General features: G+C 36.1%; 1 protein-coding gene across 4 annotated transcripts in view; it reads right to left on the bottom strand.

Moving 5' to 3' along the window:
• Positions 1 to 252: 252 nt before the first annotated feature.
• NKAIN2 (Na+/K+ transporting ATPase interacting 2) overlaps positions 253 to 15,303 on the bottom strand; it is a 546,946-nt gene continuing 531,895 nt past the window's right edge. For 2 of the 4 annotated variants that reach the window (XM_008572446.1, XM_008572432.1), the window contains 2 exons: positions 7,202 to 7,283; positions 253 to 2,672 (listed from right to left, as the gene is read on the bottom strand). In XM_008572446.1, the coding sequence (XP_008570668.1) occupies positions 2,663 to 2,672; positions 7,202 to 7,283 (92 nt within the window). In that variant the 3' untranslated portion in view covers positions 253 to 2,662. Of the gene's footprint in view, positions 2,673 to 6,445; positions 6,535 to 7,197; positions 7,284 to 15,303 lie in introns of those variants that run through there. The other 2 variants (XR_550452.1, XM_008572438.1) reach the window with 2 other exon arrangements.

Genomic DNA, 15,303 nt, shown 5'->3' with positions numbered 1-15,303 from the left:
TGACAGTAAGTTTATTGCAGACAGTCTTATAAAAGATCCCCTAGTGTCAGGAGATAATGGAAGTACATGCTACCTATGACTGAGCTAAAGTAGTGCCATGACCTGGCAGTTTCTTTTCACTGCTGATATATCCCTGCACTGCATAGAACATCAGCATTGCCTTCATCTAAATTTAATAGGGTTTCCCAGTCAATGACATAGTTAAATACATTGTGAGAAGAAGCAGGGGCTTTCAGGGATGACTCGGGAAACTTAATTGTTTTTCCATTTATTTTTAAAATGCAAATTACACTAGTAAGTCAAAAAAATCACTCTGTTAAAAATACATTCAGAATTAACAAATGCAAAAAAAAAAAAAAAAGGACACATCAGGATTGTAACTCTTGCCTTCTGAATATTAGATTTATAACAAAAGCTCAGCCTAGAAAAATAGCATTCTTCACCAGATTTTGAGGAGGATACAGCTGTACAATTTAGGTGTTTTCCCAGATATAATCACACTACTGTGCTTACTGCTCCCAAAAAAAGACCTGTCCACTGATTACTTTTTAGTAGTCAACAACTGTTTTTGAAAATTTTGGTGGTGATGATAGTAGTGATTTGGTGATAACTTGGCTATAACTTAAAGCAGGAATATGAGGGCTTATTTTCTGTATCCATATACATGTACTATAAGGTGGAATCTCATCATGGAATGAATGTACAGTGAAACCTCATTTTAAAGTCACATTAATAGTCACATTAGAATAGTTTCTGGCATGTAGAGTATTTATATTTTAGGAATCAACGACAATAACATTGATAAGTATTTTTCTCATATATTAATCATGCATATCACTATGAAAGCATCATATGAGGTTTCACTGACATGTTTTCAGTTGTGTATTTTATACATGTATGCATGGACAAACATATACAAGCCACGGAAAAATTCAAACACCAGTGCTGGAACCTTTTTCTTGGAGTTTATGTTGCAATAGTAACTTTTTGTTTCTTTATCATTTTCACATGTGTATGTGTGTGTATATTACAGACATCCATGCAAACACAGTAATGGGACTGGTTTATGTAGATCTGGATGGGCTAAAGTCCAATAACTGAAACTTCATAGAAACCAAAGAAAAAAGTTGTTCCATGGCAATTTATAACTTTTTCAGTCTGGATTACACTTCACTTAAGAATGGTGTGTTAGTTAAAAAAAAAAAATGATTTTAGTGTTTCAGGTTGATCCAAGAAAAAATATGACTCATTTGATTTCCTAATAAGCCTGAGCTAATTATGTTTTTCACTAATGTAAACCAAATAATGCTTGAAAATATAGAACAAAATTTCCTAGTAGTTCAGAATATTCCATAAACACATTGACCTACTATTAAGTTTCCAAAGGCATCTTGTTGCCAACTACGTTAACAGCACAGTTTTCTCTGCCACAATAATACAGGAGGATTGAAATACACTCTACCACACAACAGATCCCCCATATACCACAAAGAGATCTCAAATATTTCACCAAGGTAACTATTGCTCCCCCACCCACCCCAAAAATAATCTCGTAAGCTGAAGTTAGAAAAAAAATGTTCACCTACATAGGGTCTTTAGTTTGAATTAGATATAAAAGAGTAAACATAGCTAATACATATTCAGTTTGCCTCTGTTGATAGAAATCCACAGCTGTTTCTGTTATTAAAAGACATTTGTAGATACTTATAAAAGCACCTAGAGTGCAATAAATAAAATCAGTGAGTTAAGCCATTTCTGCTTTCTGTTTCCAGTAGATTAAAGAGTTTAGTAGATTAATAAATTTTACTTTGTCTCACCTCAACCCCATCAGAAGACCATATTTAAGAATTATAAAGATGACTATTATTGTTGTTGTTATTGTTATGTGTTTCTTTTTGGCCGCCATGGAGGCTCAAGGGTAAAGCACTTTGCTGACAGCTGGCAGTTTCCTTATACAGACACACTGGAGCTGCTGAGCTATTCAGTCTTGTTCTTTGACGTGAAACACATAGACTCAAACTCATTCGGAATTAATAGCAGTGTGTTAGCCTAAAGGAGGTGACTTGGGCATGTCTGCACTGAGATTCTCGGGCACACAACGTAGGTGGATTAAGGCAAGTATGTACGGTACAGCCTTTAGGGCAAACAACCTGCCATTTCGGACTTCGGCTACCAGGTCATCATGGCATGTTTTGTTTGTTTTTGCAATTACATTGCCTAAGTAGCCGTGGTGCTATCAAGATGTATGGAGTGCAGAAGGCAGGGCTCTCAAACTAATGTGCCCTGGATGACTTCGCAGCTCACAGAGGCGGCATGGCTGGGCTGCAGAGGAGTTAGTAATGGCCAGCAGAGGGCACCGACACATCTCCTTTTGAACTTTCCAAAGGCCTGGACGAAAGAAGCCTGCTTTCAGGAAATCCAGGATGGGCATGTCCTGCATATTAGTCGGTTTCAGTTAGAAAGAGGTCAAGTGGAATTGGTGCGTGTGTGTTCATGTGTGTGTGTACATGTGTCTCAGTGTATGTAGAGGCTTTGTGTTTGTTTTGTTAATATGAATATATATTTAAGCTCAGTTGCTTCTTGCTCTTCATAAAATGCAGGAGGCCACTACAAAACGAATTCTTTGAAAGGTCCATGAGCTGACATACTGAAGTCGTCTGTATTATTTTGACCTAAGAGAGAGGGAGAAAAGATGTTTTTAATCAAGTGGCTGAGCACAGGAGACAACATCCCCCTCCCGCCCTCCAAAGAAGAAGAAACAGTAGACCAAATTGGGTTTTAAATAGACAATTTTCCTCTCCTTTTCTTTTTCTTCAGTGCAACTGCCTGGATAGAGAAGCCACTTATGGTAATTTAAAATTTATTTCTGGGGACAAGTGAATATGAATTATTGTACAATTAGGCTGTCCAAAAGAATGCAATGTTTTCAACTGTTGTCTAATAAACCGTAGAATTTTCTTATACTGCAGGGAGCCCAATAAGATCTATACTTGCTGTGGCACAAAGGCCAGGGTTCGTCAAAGCAACTTCATTAAAAAATTAACAAGTGGACATGGGAATTTTTTGTGCTGCAACTTCATAGCTATCAATTTATTTCAAAGAGGTTTACCAAACTGTAAGAACAAAATAATGAAAATGTTTCCATTTTAGGTGGATTATATATGATCTGAAGGATTATAGACCAAGAACATTCACCCAAGTTAACTAAAAATTAAGGGACTGTCTATTTATTTGCTACAGTAGGAACCGAAACGTGGCTGTGATTGTAAATCAGTTATGGCAGTGTTTTCAAAGCTTTATCCAGGATCTCAGCCACAGACAATTTGCTGAGTATAATGGAAGCCCCACAGCTAATACTGCACGTTGCTTTTTAGCATTGGCTTTCCTTTCAAAGGAATAACTTTTATTTCCAGTGGCTATATAATATTGTGAAGGTGCTTGAACTGGCCCATAATGTTAAATAACTCTTACTTTACAAGACATATTTATGGTAGGTTGACAGGAGAAAGTACACTTCAAATGACAAAGACATAGGATATGCTCAAGACTGTGCCTCTCAGCAAAAGATGAGGTTTACAGATGAATCAGTTTTGTTTTTTCACAGGCTTTGAATAGGCAGTGGCTCTCAGATAATTGATTTTGAGGGTTCCAGAGCTGAATAGGCCCTTCATTCAATACTGCATAATGTAAAATTAAAAGGGAATAAATGAAATACAGAAAAATGGGAGGGGTGCAACCAGTTATGGAAATATGGCAGCTAAGTTAGTGTAAAGAGTACAAATAAATAAGTTAAAAATCAGGGAATGTAATAGCAGATCAAACTCACAGATCATCTGAGAATTTGCAAAGAACATTGAACTAAGGGGTCAGGAAAACTGGTTGATAACTCTTGGCTGCACCGCTGACAGATTGTGTGACTTTTGTTTTCCTTTCTCTTGGTTCAGTTTCCTCATCTGTAAAATAAAATCTTAGTGTTCTAGGATTTGAGGTATCCTATGATTTGTTTTGTGGAAGGGATAGTAGTAGTATTTTGAATAGTAATTTTTATATGTGCCTTAAGTATTTCTAACTTCCCCAATTTAAATTCTATTAAACATTGAACCTATTTCTTGAGCAGTGAGACTTGAAAGCTCTCACATAATTTTATCATTCTCAAGCAGTAAGAAGGAAAACAATATTTTTATTACTTTAGCTGGCATTTAAAGTATTCTATTTAAAAAAATCACGGAAGTTCTGTCCTCTAGGAGTTTAATTCTGGACAAGGACATATCTCTTTGCAGAGTCCTTTCCTTAAAAACTACACCAGAATTATAAATGCCTGATTTGAAATAACATACTTGATTACATATCATTAACATTCTTATGTTATTATCATAGCCAATCCCTAGATGAGAGGTTACACCTAATTTATTATAACTTGATCATACTTATTGGTCATTCATATTGACCAGCACAATAAAATGTTATGTGATATGGTCAGGAATAAGCAGTTGCAAGCTTTGTAGATGTTTTGGTCTACTGTTGAGCACAAACATGTTACTTGGGCTGATATCAATACGTGGTATACTGTTTACAGAGGAGATCCTTTGGGAATGACACATAATTGTCCTTCAGTATCTTTACGGTTTGACTCCAAGAACCCTCTTGGATACCAAAATCTGGATGCTCAAGTTCCTGATATAAAACGATGTAGTATTCGCATATAATCTACACACATCTTCTCATATACTTTAAAATATCTCTAGATTACTTATAATATAAATGCTATACAAATAGTTATTTTATTTCATTTTTAATTTGTATTTATTTTTATTTATTTTCCCAAAATATTTTTGTGGTTGGTTGAATCTGGACATATGGAACCTGTGGATGAGGTTGCTTCAAAAGTTCACGAAAGAATAGAATTGAAAGATAATACAAACCTTTTCATGAACTGTTTGAAGTACCCTCATATGTGTTAATTTCTGACTTGATAAAATCTTTTCACGGGTAATGTTTGTGAACATAAGCATTATTCCTACCACTAATAAATTATGTTTATTAAGCACTTACTATATGACATGTCCTATGTTTAACTAGCTGTACATGCATTAGTTCATATAATTTCAGGACAACTATATAAAGTATATATGTTATCATCTGTATTTTGCAGGTGAGGAAACTTAAGCTTGACGGGATTAAATAAAGTTATTCAAAAAAAGTTAAATGCCCAAGGTCATAAAGAATTGAATCTCAAGCAGTCTGCCTTTAATAGGCCATCTTAACCACTACTTCCAATTGCTTTGCCTTTTAAAAATAGATCGCTTTGCAGAAAGTTACAACAAAATACTGAGAAGAATGGTAAAGGATTTGCCATTTTATTTTTTGTTGAATCTATCAAGTTGTTCTGAGAGGATAGGGAAGGGTATGGTATAAATACCAGACAACTGTCTTTGTAGTATGTGGCAAAAGAAAACAAAAGAGAAGTATCAGAGAAAAGAAGAGATTAAGAAAGTTTCATAAAGGAAGTATATATTTAGTTAAAATTTGAAGAATAGTGGGGCTTCAAAAAGGAGAATTTGGAGAACAGATAATGTTTGGTGTCAAGAGAACAGCATGGGCAATTACAAAAATACATGCCGTATTGGAAAACACAAAAGTTCTAGTTTGGCTGGAAAAAAAAATGGCTAAGGGGAATTAACAGAGTATTTATGCCCTCAATAGATTATAAGCTTCAGGAGGACAGGGCCAGTTGTTATTCATCAATACATTTTCCTAGTGTCTTCCAGCATCATCCACATGTGCTCTGGACTCAAAAGTTACTAAGGGTTGAAGAGAAGAGGTAATGTTTCAACAGAACATTGAGACCAGATCAGAGTAGACTTGTAGGCTATGGTAAGGAGTTGGGACTTTGTTCAGTAGGTAATAGGGAGTCATTTATGGCTTTTGGGCAGGGAAATGAACTAATCAGAGTGGGAGTTTAGGAAGATTAATTTGGCAGTCATGTGGAGGATGGGACAGAGGCTCAGAAGTAAGAAAGAGGCTGGAAAACTTTACAGGTCATGTGTGCTTGAATTAGGGCAGTGGCTGTGGGGATATAAAAGAGGGGATGTGTGATATACTGTTTACCAAGGCAGTGGTGTGAAGAACATATAGTATTGATTGATTTCTAAAACTGATAATATCTTTTTTTTTTATGGGTGGTGTTAGCAAGTGCTTTTGGAGAACTACAAGGGACACAAAAAGGCAGGTACGATGTTTAGATCTTTCTCGTTTTAAAGAGAAGCTTAGAAGTGTCTAAAGAGTACTTTAACCTCTTTGGAGGAGAAGTACTCCAAAAATCCATTTATTATCCTACACATTAAAGATATTAAAAGGTAAAATGATTCAATGGCGGAGGACAATGACAACAAACACAAATCTTCAAAGAGAGAAGTTCACATTTTAAAATGAATTGGAATCTTACTTTCTATTTTGATCTTCGCTTGCAATTCAGCATATCACTTGATGCTGATATATAGAATTTGTTATCAGTTGTTATCCAAGGGAATTTGCCTAAACACAGATATAAAAATCAGGCTCTGATTGTGTATCTGCTCTCTTGAGTGCTAGAGTTAAGGGTTTGATAAGTTTCAGTGTTAATGTTCCAGTTTCATTTTCACTTTTACAACAGAAAAATGACAGCGAAAGAGTATTGCTCAGTTTTTGATTTTTTGAACCCTGTATAAAGTATATATAAAGTATAACTAGGGCGAATCTATCATTTGTCATCTAAAGGAGAACTGTTTTAAGAGTAATACAGAGGGCTGGTCATAATTATACTATGGCAACCAGTGTAGACTGGGACTGTCCTAGGAAAATCAGAACATATGGTTTGTATACAGTTGCGTATAACTGCCTACAATGTTATACCATTTTCAAAATATGCTACTTTTAGGTAATTTAAAGAAATGGTATATGATATGGGCTTTTGAGCCATGTAGATAATACTTATGTAAGACTTAGGCAATTTTTCAGATTGCATTTCTGATAAGTGACATTTAAGAAAAAATCATAAAGAAAATCTTATTAGAATTATCCTACTCAAAACAATATTAACAGGAGAGAAAATATCAGAAATATATAACAAGGAAAGCTGCATGCCATCTATTTTGGGCCATGAAACATTTACTTGATTGTCTTATAGTATTCCAGAAGATTACCTCCAAAATAAAGTACTTACATGTACATAGGCTGTAGTTGTAAATGAGATGTCTTCTGGGGCCCTTGATAGCCATAAGAGTCAAAGCCGCCTATGAAATCAACTGAAAAGGGACAATTGCCTTCATTAGTTAACTTTTCAGAAGAGATAAACGTTCATGATCAAGGTCCCACACAGATTACTGATATAAACCTTTCAATAATCTATTAAACTACCATGAGATACTAATTGTGAAGAAAAAGAAAAGATATTCCTTCAAGGTAGTGATTTTTTTCCACCTCAGCTATGAGATTCAATTATTGCTTTACAAGAATCTATTCACTTGGGAGAAGAAATTACGTACTCCTTTCAAGCAACCAAGTTCTAATTGGAGTAATAAAATTCATTTGCACATTAAAGATGCTATATGCCTTTTTGGCTAGTGTGGAGATTTTCTGCAGCACATTACAAATGTTATAGCATAAAAATAATGATCACTCAAGTGCAAGTATCTATTAGCAATTGCACCACTAGTAATAATATTATATATTATGATTGTCAAGCACAAGGTGCTATTGATAGAGCTCATGTAAATTAACTCAACATGGCTGTCTCTGCCATCATGTGGTTTACAATCTGAAACAGAAAATCAGAGGTAAAGATGTGGAGCAAAGTCTAACCAAATATTCAAATGCAATGCACAGCCAGATATTTTAGATACAATAAAATATAACAAGAGCTACTGTGGCATATTATATTTCCCTAAATGGCTGCAACAATATCTCCTATTCTACACATATTCTTAAAACATGACCTTGACATTCCTCCCATCCTGAGGTTTGGGTCTACGTCCCTTCCTCTTGAACATGGGTAGACCTTTGTGGTAGCTTTGAGTATAGTAGAAATGACACTGTGTGATTTTCAAAGCTAGTTCATAAAAATGTCATGCACTTCTCTCTTGTTCTTTTGGGATGCTCTCTCAGAACACAGCCACCATACCACGAGGAAGCCTAAACTAGACCTCTCGGACAGATCAAAGGAGAACTGATAGGCAGGTGTTTCAGCGCACAGGCTAGCTGAGGTCCCAGGTGATAGTCAGCATCTACACCTAGATATGTGAGAGAAAATGCCTCTAAATTATTCCAGACCCCGGCTACTGAGTCAACTAGTCTTGGAGTCTTCTCAGCTCAGATCCCTGACATCAGGGAACAGAGACAAGACATGCTCACTGTGCCTGTCTGAGTTGTTAATCCACAGAATCTATGAGCATAATAAATGGTTGTTAATAAAACATCATTAAGTTTTGGCAGCAATAATAATTGGTACAGGAAATACTAAGAGTACTGTGCAAAAAGTTTTCTATTATCTTATTCTGTTGGTTTACTTAGTCTAGTTTTTGTTCTCTTGTTAATATCCTAGCAAGCTACAGGTAGAAATTGGAGAAGGGTATGAAATAACAGAAAGTCCATGATCTCCGTGCAGTGGGGAAACTTTTTTCTTTTTTTTGAAGGACGTATTTTTTTAGAGCAGTTTTAGTTTCACAGCAAAATTGAGTGGAAACTACAGAGAAGTCCTATAAACTCCCTGTCCCCACACAAACACAATGTTTTTCTACCATCAAGATGCCATGCCAGAATAGGCAGGATGGTACACTTGTTACAATCATTGAACCTACAATCATTGACACATCATTATAACCCAAAGCCCACAGTTTACGTTGGGGTTCATTCTTAGTGTTGTATATTCTATGGGTTTTGACAAATGTATGACAGGTATTTATCATTATAGCATCACAATAGTCCTCTGTGTTCCACCTAATCATACATCCCTCCCCCATAATCCCTCACAACCACTAATCTTTTTACTTCATAATTTTGCCTTTTTCAGAATGTCATATAGTTGAAATAATACAGCACATAGCCCTTTCTACTTGGCTTCTTTCAGTTAGTAATACGCATTTAAGCTTCCTCCATGTCTTTTCATGGCTTGATAGTACATTTATTTTTAGCATGGGAAAACCTTTTTCTGAGGCAAAATTTCTCTTCTCATCAAAAGTGGAATGGTCTAATGAAAAGAACTGAGACCCTGATGTTAGAAGGACCAGGGTTCAAATACTGCTTCATCAACTTTCCAGCTGTGGACCTTAGGCAAATCACTTAATATCTCTTAAAATGGGAATTACAAACTTATCTCAGATAACTGATGTGATGATAAAATGAAATAGAGAATGGAGAACCCAGGATGAGACAGGGGGTGTGGAAGAAGAAAATTAAGAGCCCCTCAAAAAATTCAGGATTTTCTTTATGATTCTTCTAAGTCATGCAGTGTAGCAGAAAGGGAGACCGAATATTCTTGATTTGGAACAACTATAGAGCTATAACAAGTATGCCATGGAAGATAAATTAAAAGAGAGCAAACCTCTTTTGTTTTCTAAATTGCCCATATTTGTAACTTAGCTAATATAAACAATACAATAAGAGCTATGTAATAATTAAATGATGACTACATTTAAAGTCTGTTCCTTGAGAAATTATTGTTCAACACTGGGGAGTCATTGTAGATAGTGCTTAAATTCCGATTTATGTGGGTGGGCTCTTGTCAACAATGAGACTTAATTAGGGACTAGTTTCCTGAGGTTCCCTTTTAGTAGTAGGATGGTCTCCACCAGGGAGATGGAGAACAGAGTGGGTTAGAGTAGATCGAGATCAGGGCAGGTATATTCAGTAAGGTCTGCACTATGGTTGGAATATTTGTCCCCACCAAGACTCATGTTAAAATGTAATCCCTATTGTAACCGTACTAAGAGGCTGGGAAATCCAAACTATGGTATTGGAAAGGTGGGGCCTTTGAGAGGTGATTGGATCATGAGGGCTCTGCCCTCTTGAATGAATTAATCCTTTTATGTATTAATGGATTACTAAATTAATGGATTAATAGGCTATCATGGGAGTGGAACTGGTGGTTTTATATGAAGAGAAAGAGAGACCTGAGCTAACATACTCTTGCCCTCTCACCATGGTGCTCTGCACCACCTTGAGACTCTGCAGAGAGTCCCCACCAGGGAAAAGGCCCTCCCCAGATATGCCCTCTCAACTTTGGACTTCCTAGCCTGCAAACTGCAAGAAATAAATTCCATTTCTGTATAAATTGCCTAGTTTTGGGTATTGTGTTGTAAGCAATAGAAAACCGGCTAAGACAGTCTCCTTCACTGAAATCGAGATCCAAGTCAAATTCAGGTTTATTAGTGTGGTTGTTGTTATTATTATTGTCATTGTTGTTGTTTTAAAATATTTTACTAGCTTGTTTCAAGGGTTTGAGATGAATGGCAGAAAAAGCTAGATGGGGATTATGAGCTAAAAATCTTGGAGTGAACCAAGGAACAATCTGAAGGGACAAGATGAATCTTCAAGTCTAGTGAATATAATTAGGACCAAAAACAGGAAACAAAGCTTGAATCGGGAACAATGTAGACCTTCCCAAGACAGGAGAAAAGGCCGGGAGGGAAATGAGGTGTGTTCTGAGAATGTGCTGTGAATGCATCTTGTATTGTCTGGGGGTTGCTCTTTATTAGCTGTGATCTGTATGGTGTGTAGGTGGGTGGAGCTGGCTTATGACTACCCTATTGGAGAGGATAGCACTAACTCTGATGGAAGGACTGTGATTCTTCTGATTCTTCTGCCCATTCAGGTGGGTCTGGGTGTAGAAAAGGTTCCAACAGCGGGCGACCCAGAACCCAGATAAGAAGCTCCGAATATAACCGGGATGGGTTTTTACCATTCCATTCATGAAGAGGTATTCAAATTTAAACCAGAATCAAAGGACATATTTTCTATAGTTTATTTTATAAACATGCCTGAGTTCACAGCTAAGGAAATTGTGTTTGGTCGATTTCCATGCACATTTATTCTCATTGTTTGGATGACCTAAGGGAGAGGAATAGGAATCAGCTGGTCCAATTGATCACTACAGTTAGGATTATGGTGGTCAGCACAGGTAGACATGATTCCTCTTGACTTTTACAGAAGGTTCCTACAACTATGTGTGAAATCCTTCTTTGGGGTCCCATGTGCGTGGAGGGCAGAGGAAGAAGAAAGTATTATTTTCCTCTCAAAAACTTGAATTATTGGAGTGAGCTTACATCTTTAAGTTTCCCTTAATACCTCTTTGGTTTGTTTTCAGTTTCTTTAATAGAATTACATTCAGGCTTTGAATAGGCTACTGCATTCTATAAAACTTTTCTGAATAATAGGGGTCCTGAAACATCTTACAGATTTTTCTCCAACTGATTTTGATGGCAGCTGGATGGATGTTTGGGTTATAGGCCATCTCTGAATTATTTAAAAAGAGTACCTCTTTATCAATCAAGAATTTCCTTAATTCATCAAAAAAAAAAATTCCTGATACTTGCAAAATACTTAGTCATTCCTAAAGCCCTTTCGAATGATGTAACTTATCTTCACGATATTACTGTGAGGTGGGTAGAAATAATTATCTTCATTTTACAAATAAATACAGATTTACTGCTTAAGGCCACAAACAGCTGAGGATGAAAACAGAAGCCAGGTATTTTATTTTCTTCCTAAGTATATTGAAAAAGTGATTTCTGCTTTTCACTCATGCTATTCCAGTCAATGTTTGGAAGGTTATCAAAGGTGATCAAAGATATCAAATCACCTTTTGGATTAAATCTAAAATCTTTAGGCTTTTGTTTGGTTTTCTTTCTGTATTATTCACTAAACAAAAGTTTTTAGTTCTTGTTTTGAGTCCTCCATTGGTTGTAGATGCCTCCTTTTGTTATTTGTTCTCTAGGATCTTTAATGCCTTCTTTCCAGAAAATTTATTCTTTTCTCTTCTTCCCATCTCCAATCTAATATTCTGCAAGTATTCTGATGAGAGCAATGACTGGTGCAGAAACCACCTGTGCTAGATTTGCCAGTGATAGTTACCAATGAGGTGCCTTGGTTTTCTGTAATGTATCTTTAAGAGGTGATGGGACTAGCATCCTTCAAGGTTTAGTTCATTTAAGCTGTGTCTGATGACTTACACAAGGCACCAAATAAGCATTTAAGCAATCTTTTTCTGAAAATTATTTACATTCTCAGCCCTCAAGAATCTTGTATGATTCTTATTACAGTGATGTTTTTTGAAGTAAGGAGGGATGTTTCCTTTATAGCAACTTGACATATTGCTTATGTTATTTCAATGCTTAACAGAAAATGTGAAAGACAGACAGAGGAATTACCCACGGCCTGAATTAGAGTTAGGAGAAGGAGAATGTAAAGCTGTCGATGACTGAGAAATAAATGGACAGAGAGGCAGAAAACATAGGATATGGCAAGTGTTTGAACATAGAGAGAGGGGAGTAAAGTGAAAGATTCAAAGGGGTAAGGGAGGAATTGGTAAAGGGCCATGAAAAACGATTACAATGCATATTGTTTAATACACTAATTATCCTGACTTGAGTATCACATATTGCACATAGGTATTGACATTCAACTCTGTACCCCACAGATATGCTATGTTACAACACAAAAATAAGTAAGTAAATAAATAAATTGCATTTTCAGAAAAATAGTAAAAAAAAAAAAGTTGACTTTCAAAATATGTTGTCTAGGGGAATGTTGCTGCTTTTAACAAATTCAAAAAGAATGTGAGGAGGGAATTGGTGCTTGGCTCCCTTTTGGAAATGTAGAATTTAAGTTATAAGTGGCACATCTAAGTGACAAGGTCCAAGAAACACTTGGGAAAAGAGAAATGTAACTGTAATTGGTGCAAGGCCAATTGGGAACTTCTTGAAAATCTAGAGATGAATTCCTCTCTCCTCACTCAGCTTTTTTTTTTTTTGCTTCATTGCAACCTGTCTCCACCTGACATACGAGAAATCTACTCGTTGATTTGTCGATTGCCTCTACTGCTATGAGGTAAGCTGCACGAAACTTACTGTTTCCTATTATTCATTATAGTAGCCCCAGAACCCAGAACAGTTTCTGGCTCATGGAAATCATATTCACTGAATAAACTCTGTAGACCCTTTAGGTTCTAAAGAAAAATAAAGCAATTGATTGAAGCATGAAAGATGCTAATAAAATTTCCAAGTGAAATTTAACTGAGTGCTTTTATCCTCTCCTCCATTAGGCCTTGGATGGTAATAAGGGGAGGACCTTGTATAGGCAATGATCTAGAGTGTTAGTTTCTGCCTAGGTGTGTCAGACACTTTTTGAACACCAGGGGCAAGGAGCCACCACTGCATTCTCTTTGGCCAAGAGAGTGGAAGGAAAGAGGTCAGGACATGCTTTAGCATCAAAATGACCAGGTGAGAGGGGAATGCTATCAAGTATTACACATGTTGATAATTGGTAGGAAAAGCATCGTCCTCTTTGTGGCCAGTTCATAACATCCTAAATAGAGGCACACAACTGGGAAGAAGGTGACAAAATAAAATTTGTACTTATTCTTTGCCTCATTTGAGGGATTTGCTTTTGGACCTCTGAAGACAAATCAGGATTTTTTTTTTTAAACCAGCTTTGTTGAAATATAATTGATGTACAAAAAACTGCATGTATTTGATGTATACAATTTGATGAGTTCAGACATTCCCATGAAACCATCACCACAATCAAGGTAATAGACATATCTATCATCTCCAAAAGACAATTTAGGAATGTTATCATTTTCTTTGCAATTGTTGTAGTGTTTTCTTTTGGCCTTAGTTTTCTTACCTGCAATATGGATGTGTGTATATCTACTGACCTATGGAGGCACAGGGAAGTTCAATTATTTTAAATTAGTAAAGCGCCATATCAGTTTAATAACTATGATTTAATAACATTAATAATAGTGGGATTTAGAAATTATCAAGTAAGAGAAAAAATGCTTTTAGAATATATATTCTTTGCTAAAATGTATTGCCTATTATGAGCCCCCCTTTTAGTTGAACTTCTTAATCATGAACACTGAGTTCAGCAAAACTAAAACTACCTTTTAAGATACATATCAGCAATGAGGTATTGTAATATAAAATTGTCCCTTGGTTATTAATGACAAAGCCTCTAGTCAACATACTCCCTTTTGGAGAATGAGCTGAAAAAAACCATTAAGGGAAAATTTAATAGGCGGTTCACAGAAAGCTAAACCTAAATATTTAGAAAAACTCATTGAAAGACATTAAAGAATTTGTGTGGGCCTATGAAAATAGAGTTCCTATCCATTATCTCTGCAGGTATGAATTTCAAGGGTACCTACCTCCAGTTGCACAAACGGAATTTAGAACATAACGAACTGTAGCCCAGATTGAAAAGAACGACCTTTCTCTTGCTCATACTTACTTGGTAGCAGCAATGCAAGCTGACTGGGAGCTTGAGGTGTTCAGTCTGGGATAAAATCTTTTGGTGAGCTTTTTTTTTTTCTGATTAGGAGAACACAGTCCTTTATAGGGGTACTTTATCCTGCTGTTACCAGAAAGGTCACTGAAGTGTTAGGCCAAAGAGGGCTTCTAGCAGGCAAAGCAACCAATGAGTAAAATGAGACTTATTAGCTAAATCACTGCAGATGCTTTACTTCCTAGCCTTATTTATCAAATGTATTTTCTCAGGGTGTTAGGGTCCTATTTTTCCATGTTTTCTTCTTAGTTGTATCAGAAGCAGATCTTTAGGTAACACATTCACGCATGCTAAAAAGTAAAAGCGAAAAACAACTCAATGGTATAATAAAAAATTTCTTCAGTTAGAAATTGTTTGAATCACCACTTTAAGCTTTTTTTCCCTAAAGACCTAATAAAAAATGAAATATAAATTCCATTTGATAAACTTTTTTGTCTTCTTACTCTTGTCTATTTCTGTCAATTTTCAGTAAGGGCAATGTCTTAGGCAAAATTTTAAGCATCACATAATGGTTTTCTGCTGAAATCAGGATATTGTTATCAGATAGTCTTCTAATAATATAATGCCACCACTTGACACATGACAGGAAAGCAGTGCAGTAGCATAAAGATTGAGGGGCTCTGAAGTCAGAGGACCTGTGCTCAGATTGCGTCTTTACTTCCTACCACATTGTATCCATGGCCAGGTCACAATTGCCCTAAGCCTTAATTTCTTCCTCTGTAAAGTGAGAATAATTAAACAATTTCAATTTATAGGGCTCTTGAG

Source organism: Galeopterus variegatus, unplaced genomic scaffold (assembly GCF_000696425.1).
Source record: "Galeopterus variegatus unplaced genomic scaffold, G_variegatus-3.0.2 Scaffold47, whole genome shotgun sequence".
NCBI classification, from domain to species: Eukaryota; Metazoa; Chordata; class Mammalia; order Dermoptera; family Cynocephalidae; genus Galeopterus; species Galeopterus variegatus.
Note: the sequence above shows the minus strand (reverse complement) of the source record. Positions and strands in the feature narration are given on the sequence as shown.